The sequence below is a fragment of the Zonotrichia albicollis genome, chromosome 4, assembly GCF_047830755.1.
Source record: "Zonotrichia albicollis isolate bZonAlb1 chromosome 4, bZonAlb1.hap1, whole genome shotgun sequence".
NCBI lineage: Eukaryota > Metazoa > Chordata > Aves > Passeriformes > Passerellidae > Zonotrichia > Zonotrichia albicollis.
Genome location: NC_133822.1, coordinates 34,078,592 through 34,097,466, shown reverse-complemented (window position 1 = coordinate 34,097,466; position 18,875 = coordinate 34,078,592). Strand labels below are relative to the sequence as shown.

General features: G+C 39.5%; 1 protein-coding gene and 1 long non-coding RNA gene across 8 annotated transcripts; one reads left to right on the top strand and one right to left on the bottom strand.

Annotated features, from left to right (window-relative positions):
- Nucleotides 1-6,256: 6,256 nt before the first annotated feature.
- On the bottom strand, nt 6,257-18,174 carry LOC141728792 (uncharacterized). Of its 2 annotated transcripts, XR_012580013.1 has the most exons (3): nt 14,143-18,174; nt 7,113-7,657; nt 6,257-6,388 (listed from the first exon to the last, which is right to left on the bottom strand). It is a non-coding gene; the product is annotated as an uncharacterized LOC141728792 (long non-coding RNA). The 2 variants fall into 2 exon arrangements; XR_012580012.1 differs by lacking the exon at nt 6,257-6,388 and having other exon boundaries at nt 6,451-7,657.
- On the top strand, nt 6,445-18,875 carry DMC1 (DNA meiotic recombinase 1). Of its 6 annotated transcripts, none has more exons than XM_074539388.1 (16): nt 6,459-6,584; nt 6,949-7,101; nt 7,212-7,309; nt 8,967-9,054; nt 9,674-9,718; nt 11,924-12,070; nt 12,360-12,442; nt 13,031-13,083; nt 13,959-14,000; nt 15,185-15,257; nt 15,892-15,983; nt 16,485-16,558; nt 16,649-16,763; nt 17,584-17,644; nt 18,168-18,284; nt 18,736-18,875. In XM_074539388.1, the coding sequence occupies exons 4-16, from the start codon at nt 8,998-9,000 to the stop codon at nt 18,803-18,805; spliced, it is 1,029 nt and encodes a 342-aa protein (XP_074395489.1). In that variant the 5' UTR covers nt 6,459-6,584; nt 6,949-7,101; nt 7,212-7,309; nt 8,967-8,997; the 3' UTR covers nt 18,806-18,875. The 6 variants fall into 6 exon arrangements, with proteins under 6 accessions (XP_005488680.1, XP_074395489.1, XP_074395488.1 ...); XM_074539387.1 differs by having other exon boundaries at nt 6,550-6,718; XM_005488623.4 differs by lacking the exon at nt 6,949-7,101 and having other exon boundaries at nt 6,445-6,584.

Genomic DNA, 18,875 nt, shown 5'->3' with positions numbered 1-18,875 from the left:
TGAGAAGATATTACTCGTCTCTTTGGAAGCAGGTCCCCTATCCTTTCAAATATACTTGAATTCCTCCTGAAGAGATAGCCAGGAATGTCCTTCACCCAGACAATTCAGAATCCTGAGCTGATCTGCAGATGCTTTTAGTTTAGAAAATGTTCTTCAAGACCACTCAGTCATTTCTAACAAATGTCCAGGCTGAAAGATGGTTATTGTTCTCTTCAGCTTCTTCTCTCCAGTTTGCCTTTGCTGCATCAGCAGCATGTGATAGCTGAGGCTGGGGTACTGTGGCTGGTCAGGTAGGAAAATCTCATGGCTGCAGTTCTGAATACTGAATAAAATTTTGAAATAAAATATTTGAGTGTCTTATAACTTCCTTCTTGTCTGATGCTCATTGCCCAAAGGACAGAGGTCATGTGTGAACTCTGGTCTCAGAAACTCTGACCTATTCCTCTGTCTTGGATTGCCTGGCTGACTGTTAAAACAGGAAGTGTGGCCTTAATAATCCAGTGGAAGAACAACAGTGGAGGACAGACAAAATAGGAAGAAAGACTGCAGCAGAAAGTACTGGGGTATATTGAACCCCTGTGGGAGTTGTTAATGAGTAGGAGTTGTGCAGCAGCACAGAGTTTCAGAAACACAGATATGTCACTTATAATCACCAATTCAGCAAAAACATGAGAAGGAGAGATTAACAGCTTTTTTTTCGGATATGGACAGAGAAGTGTTTAATAAAGAACTCACTTCCAGTAAGACTGGTAAAGAAACCATGGTAATCCATGGAAAGGAGAACAATGGCTTAAAAAAGAATAATCAGGCTAATGAATCTCTGAAGTTTAAAGGTTTGAGATTGAAGAAAATTATTAGCCAGATCATTACTGAAAAATAAGGCCCTATTGTAGCAAAGTCAAGGAAGCAATATTTTAAAGCCAATTACAATTCCTAAGACCTTTAAATATTATTCCAATATAAAAATAACTGTATGATGATGTACTCAATGCCTATCCAAGTTTTGAGGTTTGAAATACAAACTGCTTATGATCTTTTGTGGCCAATAACCTGACAAGCATATGGAATACAAATGGAGCAAGATTGGGGTTTTTATCTATGGTTTACATACAAACTCAATTGGAAGCAGCAGGCAAAGCCAAGAGTAAAAAACTGGCCAAAGGAGGAGCATGTTCAGTTCTGCAGCATGATTGGTTTAAAAGGAAAGCTGATACCAAGTGAGAGTCTAAGATGGAAAACCTGAGCTTTTCCATACTGATAAGGAATGTGGAAAGACTGTTAAATTTATTAGTTTTTCAAGCAGAGGCTCTTCAAAATTTGGGGTTTTTTTTAAATGAAGAATTGTCTCAAATACCAGTGCTGAATTTCTTCCAAACGTGAATTTAAAAATGTTTTTCCTGTAATACATCTTTTTATTTTATGTGACCAGTGAAATCTGCCACGACCTAGAAATTTAAATTTTTCTATCAGCCGCACTTTAAATACATTCTTCTTTCTGAATCATGCTAATGAAAATGTTGTCCTGAGTACAAAACAGAGCAGTGTACTCAAAGTTATTATTCACCCTACTTGACAACAGAAGCACTCAGCTTCTTTGAGCTGGAATGCATTAAAGGGGAGAAAAAGACATTCAATGAATTACGCTTTTTCCAGCTGTAACACTGAAAACTCTGCTGTCCTATGTTTGGTGCATAAAGCTGCTCTGCTTCATGTCTTTTTGAGACTAATTTTCAGTGCTAATGTGTGAATAAGTTAAAGAAGCATTGACTCTTTTGGCCATAACAGTTAAGACAGTATTTGCAGTACTTCCAACTTTGTTTGCATTAGGAGTCAGGATCTCTCTGTGAAGAATACACACACAGAGGCCTATGTTCTGCAGTACTGAAACATTTTCTTGTTTTAACTCCCTTTCTCATGAGTTATTGCAGTTAAATCAAGTTTTCTGACTCAGCTTCCTGCAACAAATCCTTGTTGCTTCTCTCTCACTTTTTATTAGGCACCAAAGTGTGCAGCTGCTGCCAGACAAATTCTACCCCCTGTATCTGCATTCAGTCCCAGAGAAATCCCTCTGTTCTACAGGAACGGTGACAGTTCACCAAATGGTAAAACGGATCCAACACCATGCCAAGGCAGTCTTTCTCTCTCTCCCTTAACTCCCAGCTGCCTGATTACACCTTTCCTGTTTTACTGTTCAGACAAGCACCAGAGGGAATGCAAATAGGAGAAAAGCAAATCATAATGCCTTGCTGGGTTAGAGCAAAGCTCAGGCTCACTCTGAGAGCTGAAACATGGGACATCAGTGAGGGCAGTGCAGGAGCCTGGCCATGCTCTGTACTCTGATCAGGCCCCTGGTGCCAGGGACTGGCCATGTGATGTACTTCATTCCCTTAGGGAATGGCTTCCCATTTAATCTGTGAGCACAGGATCGGTTAGTCAATTCTTCTGGTTTACTTAGCAAAATGAAGATATTCACCCATGGACTTTAACCAGGGCTATGATTGAGCTTTGATTCAAATGCAAGCTTGTCAGAGGTATTGTCACCAAATCTGAAGACTGATAAAAGTTTCATATCAAATAAGTTTTATTATTGCTTTCTTCATCCTACTTTTATCTGATCTTGGAGGTAATTCAAATGAACAAAGATATATGCAATTGCAATTACTACTCCCACTTAGCTACATATGTGGGCAGTCTTATTTCATAATTAGTCTGTTACTTCTGTTTATCATAAAGTTAATATTAAGCTGAAGTAGAACAAGGTGCAGTTATTCCAGAACAAAAATCTATGTATGTGGAGTTAGTAAAGAGCAGTTATTTTGGAATTTGCAACAGCTGTTTAGAAAGCTCTCACAGATTAAAAAAAGACCTGCACTTCCCAAAGTATACATTTCATGATTCAGAGTAATATATTTTACCAACTGCATTTCATTTTTTTTCAATAGCGATTAAAATAGAGATTCTTTTTTTTTTTTTTTTTTTTGTGCAGAAACTGCTAAACTGTAAAAGGTTGCAGCACCAGTTGCTCAAGCAGATAGAAGTGTTAAAAATGAGAAAGCTGCTTTAAAAAGAAATGTTTTTAAAATTATCTATTAGCTTAAGTTAGAAATGTGCTCAAAGGGTTAGGGTAGTGGCTAGGGTGAGGTTTAGGGTTGAGAGAGTCAAAGAGCCTACAGCTCCAGGAACACGGGGGCTGGAAAAGGTGATCCTGGCAGGGCCTCAGCTTTGCTGCACCTACACCTACCAGCACCACACTGCATCTGATTTTATGGCATGTAGTGCTTATTGTGAATGTTACTTTTTTTTTCCTTTTTCTTTTTTCTCTTTGTTACCCCTAAATCCAGCTTCAGCTCAGCTTTTCTTTGGCTGCTCACTGGTGAGATGTTCACAGCCATCAGGCCAGCCCTGCCAAGCCTGTGCCTTGCCTGCTGCCTTTATATCCCTGTGTTTCTCAGCAAATCTCGTGCCCCCATTCCTCAAGGCTTCTGCTATTGCTCCATGCCTGCATTTCTCTGCACTGCATCGCTGTGCTAGTCATAAGTCTCTTTTTCTACGCAGAATAACTGTTTGTTACTTTTGTTTATATAAAATGAAGGTTGTACCACACACAGATAAACAGAAGTGAAACAAATTAGCCACAGACCTGGTTGATTATGGAAACTGCTGTCACAGCTAACCAAGGAAAAGATGCAGAAGGGTCAAGAGAAGTTCAAAGCAAACAAACCTGACGAATCTCAGTCCTGAGGTCTTTCACATTCAGTACAAAGCCTATGGCAAATTACTGAGAGTGGCAATATCATATTCCAGGGTTGCATGTTTCAGCTCCAAAGGTCATGAACAGGTAACACCAAGCTGCACACACTATAACATAATCCATCATGTTTGGGCATTTTTTTCAAACTGGTTATGCTGGCATTTTTTTCTCTTTTGGGGTAGAAGAAAGCATGCAAGAATTAGATCTCTGTTACCTAAACTTTTAAAAGTAGAAGTTAGCTCGAATATTGCATATTTTTTACAGATAAAATTGCATGGCACAGTGAAGGGTAGCCAACAAGGGTAATGGCAAGGATAGGCAAGGACTGAAATTGTCTCATTCTTTCTCAAAAGATAAAAGAAAATCCACAGCCTCCCTAGCCAAATGGACATCAGAATCTGCTCTGAGATAGATAATCTCTTGACGTCTCTTTCAGTCCTATTGTTCTCTATTACTAGTTTGTATTTTTATCTTAAATAAAAAATTCCTTGTGCATTCTCAAAATAGACAGTTTTTCTTATCTCCTTTGTCTTTTGGATAGATCACATGTGATATACTGATGTATGTCTCCATAAATCCTCTAACTCGGTTTAGGTTTTGCAATGACTGTAAGTGGCCTTGTTGTTTCCAGTTTGCTTTTAAAAAATATTTTTTTATTTTATCATTTCATTCTTAATTATATGTATAAAGAAATTCTAATTTCACAATCACCTGTAAAAATAGTGAATCTTGTGGGGCTTGGACTGCCATAATTTACTGTGTTTGTACAGTTGACATACAGATCATTTATTTCTCATTTAGAAAAATATCCATTCCTGAATTCTCTAGTTGGTATTTTGATATTACTGTTACCTTCTTTTCCAGTCACATACAATCTGTCGTGTTCCTGACTTGACCTGACATCTCTTTAGTATCAGTGGGCACAGCCCTCCAATTCATCACTTCCTTCATAGCTGCAATGCTGCACCGTGGTCTAGACAGGACATCTTGATAGACAGAAGGGAGGTCTCTAATCCTATAATATATCCTTAGTGATTAACTCAAAATAAATTAGAGGCAGCAAAATCTACCTTTTAATGTGTCTTTTTAATGCAGGATCACTCCCAATTCTGTAGCATTGAATACTTTTGTCAAGGCTTAGCCTAAGGATCTCAAGACTACAATGGAGCCACAACTCAGTCCCCCAGTACAGTCTCTATTCCTTCCAGCGATTCAATTTTAACAACAGAGCTCTCCTGTTACTTCAGTCTGAATTTCAAAGCTTGGCTGATCTGATATTTTGCCACTCCTACCCTGAGACCCATTGTATGCACAGAGCTTTTGCAGCTCATCTTAGCTCTGACCAGTGATGGAAAACAAAACCCCAACAACAACAAAACCCCTCATGATTTCTCTATTGCAACTATGGATTAAGTTTGTGAGGATGAAAAGAAAAAATCAGCTGGATACTTAATATTTTATGGTAATGGTTTGACTTGGTTCTTGTCCAAACAGGTACAAGATCTCGAGTGTGAGGAAATGCATATCACAGTGGTGTGTCTCATTCCAGTACATCCCTCGGGGATGGAGATGCATTGGTCAGCAGCAGAACCTGCAAAATGGAAGGAGAAGACGGAGGGATGCATCTACAGTATGGGCTCATTTAGTGTACAACACCAGGTGGAAGCCAAATGAGCAATTAATGATCACACAATGTTTTGAAGGTGCAGAATGTAATTTATTGCCCAAAGTAGCTCTTTGGAGTGGGAAATGGTCTTAAAATTCTGTGCATTCATTGACCTTTCTGAGAACCATTTCACAAACTAAAAGTATAATGAAGGGAAGGCTGTTTACAGAGTGAGGTATTTTCTGCTGCAGAGCCACTCAGCAGCACCAGAAGGGTCATCCTCTTCATTCTGTTCTGGAATAAAGACGTACTTTGTGAAGGAATTCACCTTTAAAGGGCTGTCTGCCTAAGTGCTCTCCTGGAATAACTCTTGTGGAATAATGTGGTTTTCAAAAGCTGTGCCAGCCACTTCCTCTGTACAGACAAAGCCTTGGGCTTCCAGGATTGGACTTTTTGGTACTTAGAGAAATTGCTCGATGTTTCAAATGGAGACCCTGCGAGCACTCCCGTGGTGTGCAGATGATGGCACAGGGCCCTGGGTTTCGTTGCTTGTTTTCTGACTTGGCTAAGAAACGGCTTGGGAAAGGTGCCCTTAACCTCCCCCAGGCAGAGGGTGGGGAAGTTTTCACAAGCCCCTTGGAACAGGCTGAAATGCTGCTCCAATCCCTTCTGCCATTCCAAGCCCACACAAGGGGCAGCCAGGAACTCCTGCTGCTCGCAGGAGATGCGATGTCTCCTTGACATGCAAGCCCGTACCAACTGTGCCACCAGAGGCGAGCTAAAACGGGCGATTGCTTTCCAAATACTGCCTCCAAGAAGCCTGCAGATGTCTCACACAAGTGTTCATATCCTAAAAAGCACCTTTTCCATCCTTTTAAAATGGCAGATTAAGTCATGTGTATGACTCAGGCTCATTTTCTTGTCCTGTGACTCCAGGCAAGTCACTTCTCTTCCAGCTCTCTGACAGGTTTTGGCCATCCAATCCAAAACCGCCGTGTGTGCCTTGCTGAGGAAGATGCGTGAGCGGCACCCTGGAAAAACAAAAGGCAGAGCTGCGTTGAGCTAAATGCCTTCCAAACCAAAGCGGTGCTAACTAATGCTGCCTTTCCCAGCTGTGGAGCGAGGGCAATGCGATATTCCGGACAGACAGCGATTACAGTAGCCGATAAACCACGGGCGATGGACTGACTGAAGACGGAGACTGAGGCGTCTTTCAGCGCGGGGCGGGTGAGGGAAGGGCCCGCGCCCCCCTCATGGCGCCCCAGGGCCCCGCCCCGCGCCGCCGGCGGGAAGGCGGCCGGGCCGTGCCCTCAGGAGGAGCGAGGCGGGCGGCTGTGGCGGGCTCGGCGCCTCCGCCCCGGGTACTTCACCCACCTTCTCCCCGGGAGCTGCCGGGCATGAGCTGGGGATTTAATTACTGTTCTGATTTTGATGGGGAATTACGGTGCTTTGCGGGGGGAGGGAGATTCAGCGGTCCCTCGCCCTTTGGGAACAGAAATGTACATCTCATGAGGAGGCAGCTGGCAAAGAAAAGCCGAATAAATCTGTGTGTTGTTGGCGATTAATCAGTTATTTTCCTCTGAGGCAACAGATGTGAGGTCGCGCCATGAGGTTCCTTGGGGCAGGTCGGATCGGGCCCGGCCCGGGGAGCCGAGCTCTGCTGCCACTTTCTGCCCGCCCAAGGCCAGGGGGAATTGCGGGGTCCTGTCACACCCGCAGGCTGGAAGGACACCGCGGTATCCAGGTCTTGCTCACCTGTCCTTGGGTATTTGAGGTGGCACAAGATTGTTGGTGGTTTTTCATGGAGTTGCTCAGTTGTCTCAGACTTTCACCCTTTTTTCTGCTTCACTGCAGGCAGTGGTGACTGGAATCCTTCAGGTGTGCCAACACATACCAGCAGCAGGACAACACTAAGCAGGAGGATTTTTTTCGTACCTAAAGCTTTTAATAGGGTGAGGTATAATTTCTCCATTTTCCCTAATAGCCTGCAGGAAGGCACAGGTCTGGGTCTGCCTCATTTTTCTGCTGTGTGATGCCAAATGCCTAAGGATGGGGAGCAGGAGAACAATCCCATAACCTGCTCAGTGGTGGTTGAAGGGCAGAATTGTGTGCATTTTGTGAGGATGTTTCTAATGAAGAAGGAGATTGTAATATAGTTTTAATGCCTCTTGCACTACTTGTTTTTCTTCCTTCGGTATTTGGAGCTAGAGAATTTTTCAAATCTCCCAAAGTATCTTTTAATTAGTGTTTTGCTGTAATTATGTGAAGGCACGATTTGTCACTCCATAATTGTCAGAGTTCTGAAACAGAAATTAAATATACCATGACACTATCAGAAACAACTGATTTTATAAGAATGTTTCCATTAAATGCTAACAGAGTAAGATAATTCTGAAATTCTGATATCCTGTTCCTTTCTTAGCCAGCCTCTATGTACACAAGATTCTTGCAAGCAAATTAGTATCCATTTACAAGCTGAAAAAAAAGGCCTTTTGCAGATATTTAGCTTAAACTATCCCAACCTTTGTTAGACATAGCCCATCTTATAGTTTGTGGATTTTGTTAACAAATGAGCAAATAAATATATGCACACATTTTGATGTGGTGGTCTACAAAACTTTTGATCATCCAGAGCTAGAACACCCAAGTGTAAACTCACAATTTAAACAGAAGCAATTTAACCCATTTACAAAGCCACAAAAATGATAGAGTAGTTTGGTTATAAGATCATGTTTCTAAGGAACTACTTTGTATTCACTATTCTTGCATTCATAAGATTTAAGGAGGTCACACTTTGCTCATTGAACCATGGCGTCACTAAGTGCCTATTCCATTTCTAGGCCTTGCTTATAGCAAGTCACATAAAGAGGGCAGTGAAGCTGTGCTGGAGTACAGACATGGCAAGTTAACCATGAAAAAACATGAAATGAGCTCTCTGTATATAGGTTTGCACAATAAAAGTTCCAGGTTTTTATTACCCTTCTTTTGTTCTCTCCATGCAAACATACTCCTTAGAGCCATTACCTGCACGTGTTCAGCATTTATTGGTCATTTTGAACCTCAGCAAGAACTTCAAAACAAATACAGCTTTAAAAGTCTGCTCTCAAGATACATCACTAAGAAGTTGTAGCCTTCTCAGCACTGTTTTGTGGGTTTTCTGTCACATAAAGATGGAGAGGCTGAGCTGTTTCATTGCCTTGCCATTGTCCATTCCGTCTGCAACTATTTTGACTTTTGATATAAAAACACAGACTGCCTTTAGCATTCTTACCAGAATAAATTCCACTAGTGCTAATTCATTTTAAATGTTCCCACCTCCAAAACTCATCTCTGACCCAAGATTCTCACAAGGGAATGAGATCTCTTTTCCTGATACCTATGAAGCCCTTTCTAGCCAAACTGGTTTGTCTGAATGTAAAGCCATAGATTTTCTCCTTTTGGCCTGGTAGGTCAGATAATGAAGAATTGGAAGCAGAATCCAAATTTAAATCCATATATGATGTCATACTGACATGTTTCTGTAGTTCAAGGACTTTTTAAAAGTCCTTTTACAGACATTCACTCATTTATTGCCTCCTCATGACTCTCTTTGTTTGCATTTCCCACTAGTGATCAATACTTTATTGCGTGCTCTTTCACAATGAAGGCCATGGAGGATCAAGTAGTCCAAGAAGAACCAGGATACCAGGATGATGAGGTAAATTTGTTATTGTTTGTAAACTACATGCAGCAAATGTTCAAAGGTGTTTTGAGAGTCTTAAGAAACCCGTGGAGGGACAGGAGGTCCCCAAAAACCATCAGGGAGTTCAATGCATTTAAAATTTTGTTCCAGTCTACTACCAAGAAAATCTCATTCCCCATGTCCCTGTACAGCCTGGCTCTTCAAGTAATCTTCATTAACCTTTCAAAAGCTGTGCACGGTTTTTAATGGGATTATCATTATTTCATCATATTTTACACTTCTGTATTAAATCCAAAGGGACTATCAGTTAATTTTTTGCTGCTGAAGAATGATCATCAGCACGAAAAGTGTGAGAAATTATGGTAGAAAAGCTGCAATTATGATGGTGCTAACACAAGTTTTATTAGCACAGCAGAGGATTAATTGCCTGTGAAGATACACTTTATGGAGAAGATGATAGGAAACATGTAGGTCTTTTTAGTTCACTATGGCCTTGCTTATTTCAGTTATCCAACAAGCTATGTATTATTTGTAAAAAGTCAATAAATGTTTACAAATCTGAAACAGTCACATATTGAGATACATGTAATAACAAGAAAAAGCAACATCTATTTTTTTCTGCAATTTTGTTTAGGAGTCCTTTTTTCAGGATATTGACCTGCTGCAGAAGCATGGAATTGTAAGTATTAGCAATCACTTGATCACACAGAATTGTCCCTCAAAAGCTACTGTAAGATTGTTTCCAAAATTGTATACACATTGATGCAAATAACTGAAATTCCTCCTTGCAGTAAGTTCTAACTCAGTCAGTGGAGACAAATTTTGCCTTTGGTGATAAGACAGATTTTTAGAAAATCTCATTCACATCAGATTCCTAAATAAAGTGTCAAGATACTCAAAGTATTTAGCACCTAGCACTCTTGAAAAACCAACTGCTTGCTAATTTATTTGAAAACTGTGTGATAGATTATTTCCTGTTCCTGCCAATCTTTGTAATTACTCCTGCATTTTTGGTGCCTGTGAAATTACACTGTGACAATTGTTACTATACTATTTTCAGCATGCTAGCACAGGGGGTAGAGTAGGAGTGTGGAAAATATTAGTAGCTAGAGAAATAAGTGGTTAGTTCTCTTCATCAAATGTGAATTTCTATCATTGCTACCATCATCACATAAACATCACCTGTTTATTTTAATTGCAATTATTATATGTTTATCTAGGAGACTGGCTCATGGATTGGAATCCTGTTATAATCAGAGTTATAGAAGCGGAATAAAAAGTTGGGTTTGTGTGAAGTAATGTGAGATTTAATAAAAGTGACTACAGACAGATAAAATTGGGAAGGACGTATCACAGTGACTCATCATTAGTCAGCACTGCAGTTACTGTGCTGACCATGTCAGCAGTGCAATTGTTGGCAATTGTTTTTATTAGCAATTCACTGGCAGTTTTAAAGATAGTTCTGAAGAAGGATCACATGGTTGGGAGCTCAAACTATGGGTCAACATTGGAAAAATAAACAAATTATTGCTTAAAAAATGTAGCAAGTTGATCAAAGAGTGTGACCTGAGCTGGAAGGGAGCTGTACTGCCCTCTCAGTATGAAACAAGGCATGCCATTCACTGAAGGATACAAATGGATGAAAGTTTGAAAACCAAAAATAACGACTTAGGCTGTTCTTCTGGGGTTGTAAATGTTTTCTGCTCCTTTCCATCAATTTCTTTTCTTTCTTGCAAGTTGTTATTCCCACACCTCAGAGGAAGTTTTTGGTCTCAGCTGTGCCACCTAAAAGCTTTGTGCAAACATAGGATGACTGCTATATGTTAAATTCATTTACCTGGAGAAACAATTTTTGTGGATTTAGAATTTTTTTTCAAGGAGTAGAGAGAAAAATATTTACTGGATATGCCAGTGTGCCCAGAAAGAGAATCAGAATTAGAACAACTGAGGCTGTGATTCGGTGATCCAAAGTGTTTGGTAGGATTTAAGGTGCTGTTACCCCTCAGCCTCTGCTGAGTGTCACACACGTATCACAGGATGAGAAATAAGCTTTGAAATAAACATGACTAATTTCTCACACAACCCCCCCTCTCTTCTTATGCTCAATGTACCCACACACTCTAAATAGATTATATGTCCAGTTCATAGGTTTTTTTCAAAGAAAAATCTTGAACAGAAATGGCAAATTGATGTATTATCCCACACCTTTCACATAGTATGTTTTCTTGTGAGTAATCTGTTCTTGCTTTTACATTTCCAGTGATGTCAGAGTCATAAAATGAGGTGAAGGAAGGTAAAATATGTCAGTAGGGTGCTGTCTGAAGTTGTGCTGTTCCCAGTTTATGAAAAAGGAGTAGCTCAGTCCATCCCAAAGTGTCCCTCAGATCTGCAGGACATGTGTTTTAAACTGGACATGCTGAAACAGCACAGCAGTTAGACTCAGTTTCCAGTGATCCTTGTGAATCAGCTCCCACCCCTCCACCACCAGATTATCTGGTTTACAGATTATCTGTGCTGAGGGACCAAGGACAGACTGTGTTCTAGGGTGTCCAAGGTCCACACTATCTGAAATAATTCTGCACTGTTTCTTTACTATCAGCATTGATCTGGAAAAACTGACACTGAAAGGGGAGGAGTAAATACCCAGACATCTTTCTCTCAAAACCACCAGAAGCTGCTCTCTGCACCATGATCCCTCACACCACTGTTACTCAAAATTTAGTTTTGTTGGTGTCACAAACTACACAATGAAGAGTTTACTGTAAATCTGTTTCTTTCCTGGCAAAAACACAGGCATATGAACATAAAATATTTCACTAAGGTTTATTTCACCTTCTAGTTGTTAACTGTCCTGAGTACTCACAAAAGGGAAATTTCTTTGCAGAATGTAGCAGATATTAAAAAGCTGAAGGCAGCTGGGATTTGCACAATCAAAGGAATCCAGATGACCACAAGAAGGGCACTGTGCAATGTGAAGGGGCTCTCAGAGGCCAAAGTGGACAAGATTAAAGAAGCTGCAAACAAGCTTGTTGTAAGCCAGTCACTTTCCTGAGAGTTTGAACTTATGCTGGCCTCTCCAAAATGCTGTCCAAGATTTCTCTTAGCATCATCAAAATAATTTTGAAAATTATTCTGCCTGTTACTCTAAGGCATAATACTTTATACTCCACAACAACCAGACGAATGCTGTGGTGTTTTTTATGCCCAACCCAGGGGGAATGAGGCAAGGGGGAAAAGAAGATATTTGGGTGGGATATTGCACTTTCAACTTCAGGTTAAAGCTAAAATAAACCTCTCATGTTCTCTTTGGTCTTCCCTAGGAACCAGGCTTCCTCACTGCCTTTGAGTACAGTGAAAAACGGAAGATGGTATTTCATATTTCCACTGGCAGTCAAGAATTTGAGTAAGCTTATCTTTTATATCCTTCCTTCATCCAAATGTTCCCAATGATCATTTAATTGTCTTTAATGAGAAACAGAAATATAAGGGAATAAATACTCAGCTAGGACACATAGATTCCCCTTGCCTTTGGAGTTAGTGCTGCCCTAAAGAAGTCTACATCAGTAAGCACCAAAACCAACTCCTTTTATGAGAGGAAACTGGACTTTGTACAGTCACTGTAAATAAATATTTGGCATCTAGAAATCTTGACTGTATAATTTTTTTGCTTATGAAAATAATCTGCAGGTTTGAGGTCAAAATTGCAAGTCTTCAAGTCCTCCCTTGAGATATTTTCATGGAATGTTATTTTCAAATATTATTTTCTCTTCTTTCTTTCCAGTAATAGTTTGTATCAATCTTTCCTTGCACACAAAAAGGGAGGTAAAGACAGAGTTAATTTTTTATGAATCAATGATCATTTAGTACCCTGCACTTAATGCATCAAGTGAGGGGCTTTGGGGCAGAAATTACTTTCCTTAAAGTAGTAAAAATGTCTCTGTTTTATTTTCCTCTTGTGATTTTTTTGATCATAACCTCTCCCTTTCTGTAGTAAGCTTCTGGGTGGTGGAATTGAAAGCATGGCAATCACCGAGGCCTTTGGAGGTGAGAGAACCACATTAAATGAGTATTACCAAACAAAGAATTGCAACTTAATTTGGATTTTAATTCAACTTGGATTACTTCTATCAAGTTTACCCCATTGTAGTTATAAAGATGAGTATCTGCATGTGTGCAAGAAGCAATAATCCACTTCTCTTTATGTTTTCCCATTTTTCCTCTTCATTTGCTTGCAGACTAAGTTTGAGCTGAGTAATCATTACTGGGCATGCTGATTCAGCACAACATAGCATTACTAAGACTATTACTAACATGCCAGAGTTCTCCCTGATGCAGTGTAACAAAATTGCCACTAAAGGTATTTTAGTTATGCACTTAAGGTACACTGCACTTTATATAGATTTTGAAATTACAATTAAGCTACTGTTACAGTACACATAATTAGTTGGTGCTTGACACTTCAGCAACAAGAGTTCATAAAACAAAGTACTCTTCCCTTTAGAAGACAAACTGGGGGCTAATGTGTTTTGGTAGAATGAGATTAACAAACTTGTAAGCTTCTCCTTGATCATTTTACTGGAAATGAAACTGGGCTAGGTTAATGGAATCAACCATTTCTTTCCCACCCCGCCCCCCCATTATCACTTTTCCACAGGTGCCATATGGTTTTAACTTCCACACACAAGAGAATGACTTCAGCAGTCAAGCACGATCAAATTAAAGCACTTCAGATTTTGCTTTTCATGTAACACATTTCTCCTGCACAGAATATGATTTAGAAATTGAGGTTAAATGATTTTAACAGGTAGAGATTGAGGTGAATTTTGTAAGTAAGAGTTTCTAACTGCAGTAATTCCTGAATCTGTCAAACTTGGAAAAAGAAACCCTGACTCTTTTTTTCCCTTCTCTTTATTTAACAGAGTTCCGGACAGGCAAAACCCAACTATCTCACACTCTTTGTGGTAGGTACAACACCTTAAAACAGAATGATGTTTCTTCTCAGTGAATCCATTGTTTACCACTGTAGCAGAATTAAACACATAGAGAAAAGTCAGAATCTTTTATTTTTACGAATACAGTTAAACAGACCTTGGTGACTCTTACCTCCATAAACCGTGTTTGAGTAGAGAATTCATACAAATTGTTACTTTTTGATACTGCCCACATCCATTAAGGTTTTGCCATAAGGAGAGGAAGTTAATAGGCTGTCTTAGATAAACCAATGAAACACACCATCTGGAAAAGCAGAGCACAAATATGTGTCACATGTAGATGGGGCATTGCTCAGAAAAGGGCAGAGGCAAATTTTTTTCCTCAGCAATTCTTTGACTGTCCTGGTCTCAAGAGGTTTTGCTGAATATGACATTCTGAAAGGGTACTACTGGCTGTCAGTGACTGGATAAACAGACTTTGGCAGCCACCATATTTGGGCAGTGCCAAAACCAGCAGGACGCTGATTTCCCAGAGATCTCTCTCAATGTGTAAACAGAAGTAAACAGTAACTTATGTAACTGTTAATGCTGCTGGAATTACCAGACACTGGGTAGGCAATTTCTATTAAATTATACCCCTATATTCTAAAGTGAAATATGGCATGTTCTGGAAAAACAAGGCCTCTGGTTAGTACAGTGTAATGGTCAGCAGAGTCATACCCTTTTGCATGAATGATTACAACTGGATTGAGTATTTTAGCTTATTCACTCCAAAGAGACTAAATCCACAATCAGCAACTATTTGCATATCAGGAAAAATTCATATCCAAAGAATTTTTGATCATAGTAGCTACAGCTGGAAAAAGTGCCTACTAAGTCAATAGAATTAATTTGGGCAGAGGATTAAGAGGAGGCTTTGTGTGTAAGAACTCACTAATAATATCCCTAAAATACACAGATTTAAGTGATGGTACTGAGTAAAACAGTTTTGACACCATCACTTAAATCTCATCTGATCTGCATTCAAGAAAAGTGGGTTGAGCTTATTCTCAAGATGGCAGTAAGACAAGATACTCCTGATTTTCACATTGATAAAAACTGACAGTTTTTGTGATATGAATAAACAGTTGTATTTTTTTAAAAAAATAATGATAGATGGAGTAAGAAAATATTTTTCCTGCTTTTTCATTTTAATCTTGTATGCTTCTCTGTAGTGACAGCTCAGCTCCCAGGACCAAATGGCTACACAGGTGGAAAGATTATCTTCATTGATACTGAAAACACTTTGTATCTTTTTGACTGTTAAAAGCTACAGGTGTGATGAACTGGAAAGTTAATGCACTTTAGTTAGTCATAAGGAAGCTTCATACATGTAAAACATGAGGGGCACAGAAATCGTGGAGAGCACAGAGTGTAGTGGCCCACAAGGAAGTGTTTTTCTTTTGTCATTTCATGTAATCCAACCTGAAAAAATTAGTTAGGAATTGGATTTTATTTTAACTGGGGTTTTTTTTGTTTGTTTGTTTTTGGGGGTTTTGTGTTTTTGCGATCTAGTAGGCCTCCTACAGGTTATAGCAGCTTTTCTCTTCAAGATAAATTTATCTAAGTACTAAACACTATTTTTAACACTTCACATTTGCAGTAGACTGTGTATAAACAGGTTTTGCTAAATTCCTAGAGCACAGATATCCATATGTCAACCCCCTCGCCTCAAACCCTAAACACAAAACAATTACCATCGTGAGCCCTAAACTATCTTTAGGGTACGTGGGACAGCCTGAAGACAAAAAGTCAGTCTTCTCTAGGACTAAAATAAATATTCTTCTTTTTTTTCCCCCCATAGTCCTATTTTGGAATGGAGTTTATTATTTTCAGAGCATGGTTTGCACTAGGAGAAACCCTTAACTCTGACTCATGCCAGCCGACCGGATCGCCTGCGTGACATTGCGGATCGCTTCAATGTGGACCACGAGGCAGTGCTTGACAACGTGCTCTATGCACGTGCATACACCAGTAAGGCCATTTCTGCAATTGGCATGATAGCTAGGCTTTTCTCCTCTCAGTTTTTGCTCTCTCTCTTTCCATTTTAATAGTTCTCAGTTTATTAACAGCTCTCAGTTTACTAACAGCTCAACACACTCTCTATCACAAGACACCGCTTTAAAACGTCAAGAAATTTTGAAATAAGACTTCTTTAAGAATGCAATATAAACATAAATTATTAAAACATTTTCTGTGTGTCATTTATTTCAAATTAAATTTAAATGTATATATTGATTTTCAGTTCTTAACAAAAAGTTGTCTTCATGCAGAGTGAGGATTTTCACAAAGAAGTTTTGTGAGATGGGTGAGAAAAAACTGCAAAGTAGATTGTTACTGGGCACTGGATTTAAAACTGCTGGCAATGAACAAATAACCAGTGCAGACATTGAAAGTGGAATTTTGAAGTTCAGGCTTTTGTTCTTTCAGAGTTCTTTCTGGTCCTAATTTTTCTTGGTAACTGCTTCCCACTAGGTGAGCATCAGATGGAATTGCTTGACTATGTAGCAGCCAAGTTCCATGAGGAAGCTGGTATCTTCAAGTTATTGGTATAAGACTTCTGTATGCTTACTGTTCTCAGAATAAGTGTTCCTGTTTTCTTTCACTATATTTACTTACCCAGCATGATTACAATGCAGATCATTGACTCCATAATGGCACTTTTCCGTGTGGATTTCAGTGGTCGCGGAGAGTTGGCCGAACGACAACAGAAACTGGCTCAGATGTTGTCAAGGCTCCAAAAAATATCAGAAGGTATGGGAAACATGGCAAGATTTGGAAAACATGGGCTGAAGTCACTACCAGTAGCTGCTGGTAGCACAACCACTTAGTAGTCCAGGTGTATTATCAACCAGGCTCTAGCCCAGGGATCTTTCCTCACTTGACACCTCTGTCAGTTACCAAAAAGAGCAAACTGATAATATATTATTTCAAGATGACAGATTGAGAAAACTTATGGACTTTCCAACATTTAGAGTTTTTCTAGAAATACTGTCAGGCCCTAAATGAGATAATAAGTTGTAGAACTGGACAAATACTCAGTAATTGTCTTCCCCAAATTTCAACAAAAGAAAGAAAGAAAAGAGGATGAAGGCATAGAGAATTAAAAAGCCATGCCTCTTGCCACTTTCTCAGTACTTTGCAATGCTTTGAGGGATGATCACAGGGTGAATGGAGTTCTTTCTCTTTGGAATGTCTCAGAAATGTTGATCAGGAATGAATAAATGCTTTTTTCCTGAAGTGAAAAAAAGAAAAAAGCAAACAGAGAAAGGGAAGGAGAGGGAGCTTAGGGCAAGGAGCCAATGTGCAGAGAATAGATGGGAACTGAGAAAGACTTGCTCACTGGAATTGTGAAAAGGACTCATTTTTGGTGTATTACAGCTGAAGCCATGCAAGAGCAAATCTAGGCTGTGTCCTGATTAACTGCAACCATCAGTCATAAAGAATATTTTCTTCTCATTCATTTGAAATTTGAAATGCTTCAGCAGAAACCTTGCTTTTACCACGGATGAGAGAATATTTTGGAACTCTAATTGGAAGAAGTCTAGCTTCTTTGCAATGTCTTCTCTTGCAGAATATAATGTGGCTGTGTTTGTGACCAACCAGATGACTGCTGACCCAGGAGCAACTATGACGTAAGATACTTTTTCTCTCTCTTTTAAAAAAATTCCTGTATTTTGTATTATGTATTTAACAGAAACGAGAACTGAGGTAGTAAGGTGCAAGAGGCACTGAAATGAAAGATCAGATTGGTCATTGTTCCCTGTGTTATTAGGAATTCCTACATAAATGACCTCTGGAAGTTTCTCTCAGTTTTGGAATAAGCCTTTTTATGTTTATCTGCTGCCTGCTGTGGTGGTGTGATTTTACCGTGACTTAAACAAAGAAAATGAGCTATAAAAATATTGAAAAAGCACCACATTTTCCTTTGGAGCAGCTTTATGTGATATTTAAGGTGTGTATTTCTTGAGCCTCTTGAATTTAATGGCAGGAAAATGATGCCAGCATTGAACATTTGAGACAAGTGTGCAAAAGTCTAATGTATTTCCCTATTGATTATTCGTTATTGAGTTGAATAGGGCTCAGTCTGACAGTTAATCATGGTATTAACCTCTGGAATTTGCACAGTGAATCACCACAATTTTCTTGCTAATTCAGCTTTCAGGCAGACCCAAAAAAGCCCATTGGGGGCCACATCCTTGCTCATGCTTCAACTACCAGGATCAGTCTGAGGAAAGGGAGAGGGGAGCTGCGTATTGCAAAGATCTACGACAGGTAAACAGGAGGGAAGGTGACAAATTTCAAGGTATTGAAGCTTTCTGGATGGTACACTGGGAGAAAATCTGAAAGGACAAACTAATTAACAGATTAAACAACTAATTAAAGTTGTCTTGCACATTGCATACATTAAATAACAGCATCTTTCATCATAAATCCTACTAGATGCTCAGCACTTAATGAAAACCATCAAATACTTTGGTAGGATCGGTAGTCCTTTGGCAGGAAAATTCTGAACATGTTAAATTCCTAAGTTTTCCTGACACAATAATGTCACATTTTCTGATCCTGATGATATCAATCACGTTCTACAGTGTGCACATAGGTATAAAGGCACTGAGGTATTCCAGGTTGCTCACACCCACAATATCACAACACTTTGGAGACTGTTTCACAACTGCATTTTACATGGAGAAACACACAAGTTTTTTGTTTCTTTTTCTCCCAGCCCTGAGATGCCTGAAAATGAAGCCACATTTGCAATAACTGCTGGAGGGATTGGGGATGCCAAAGAATAGGTAAAAAAATGATAAATGTACAGCTTAAAACCAGCTGGGCAGTTGGGATGAAGATTTGTGAAAGGTCGAC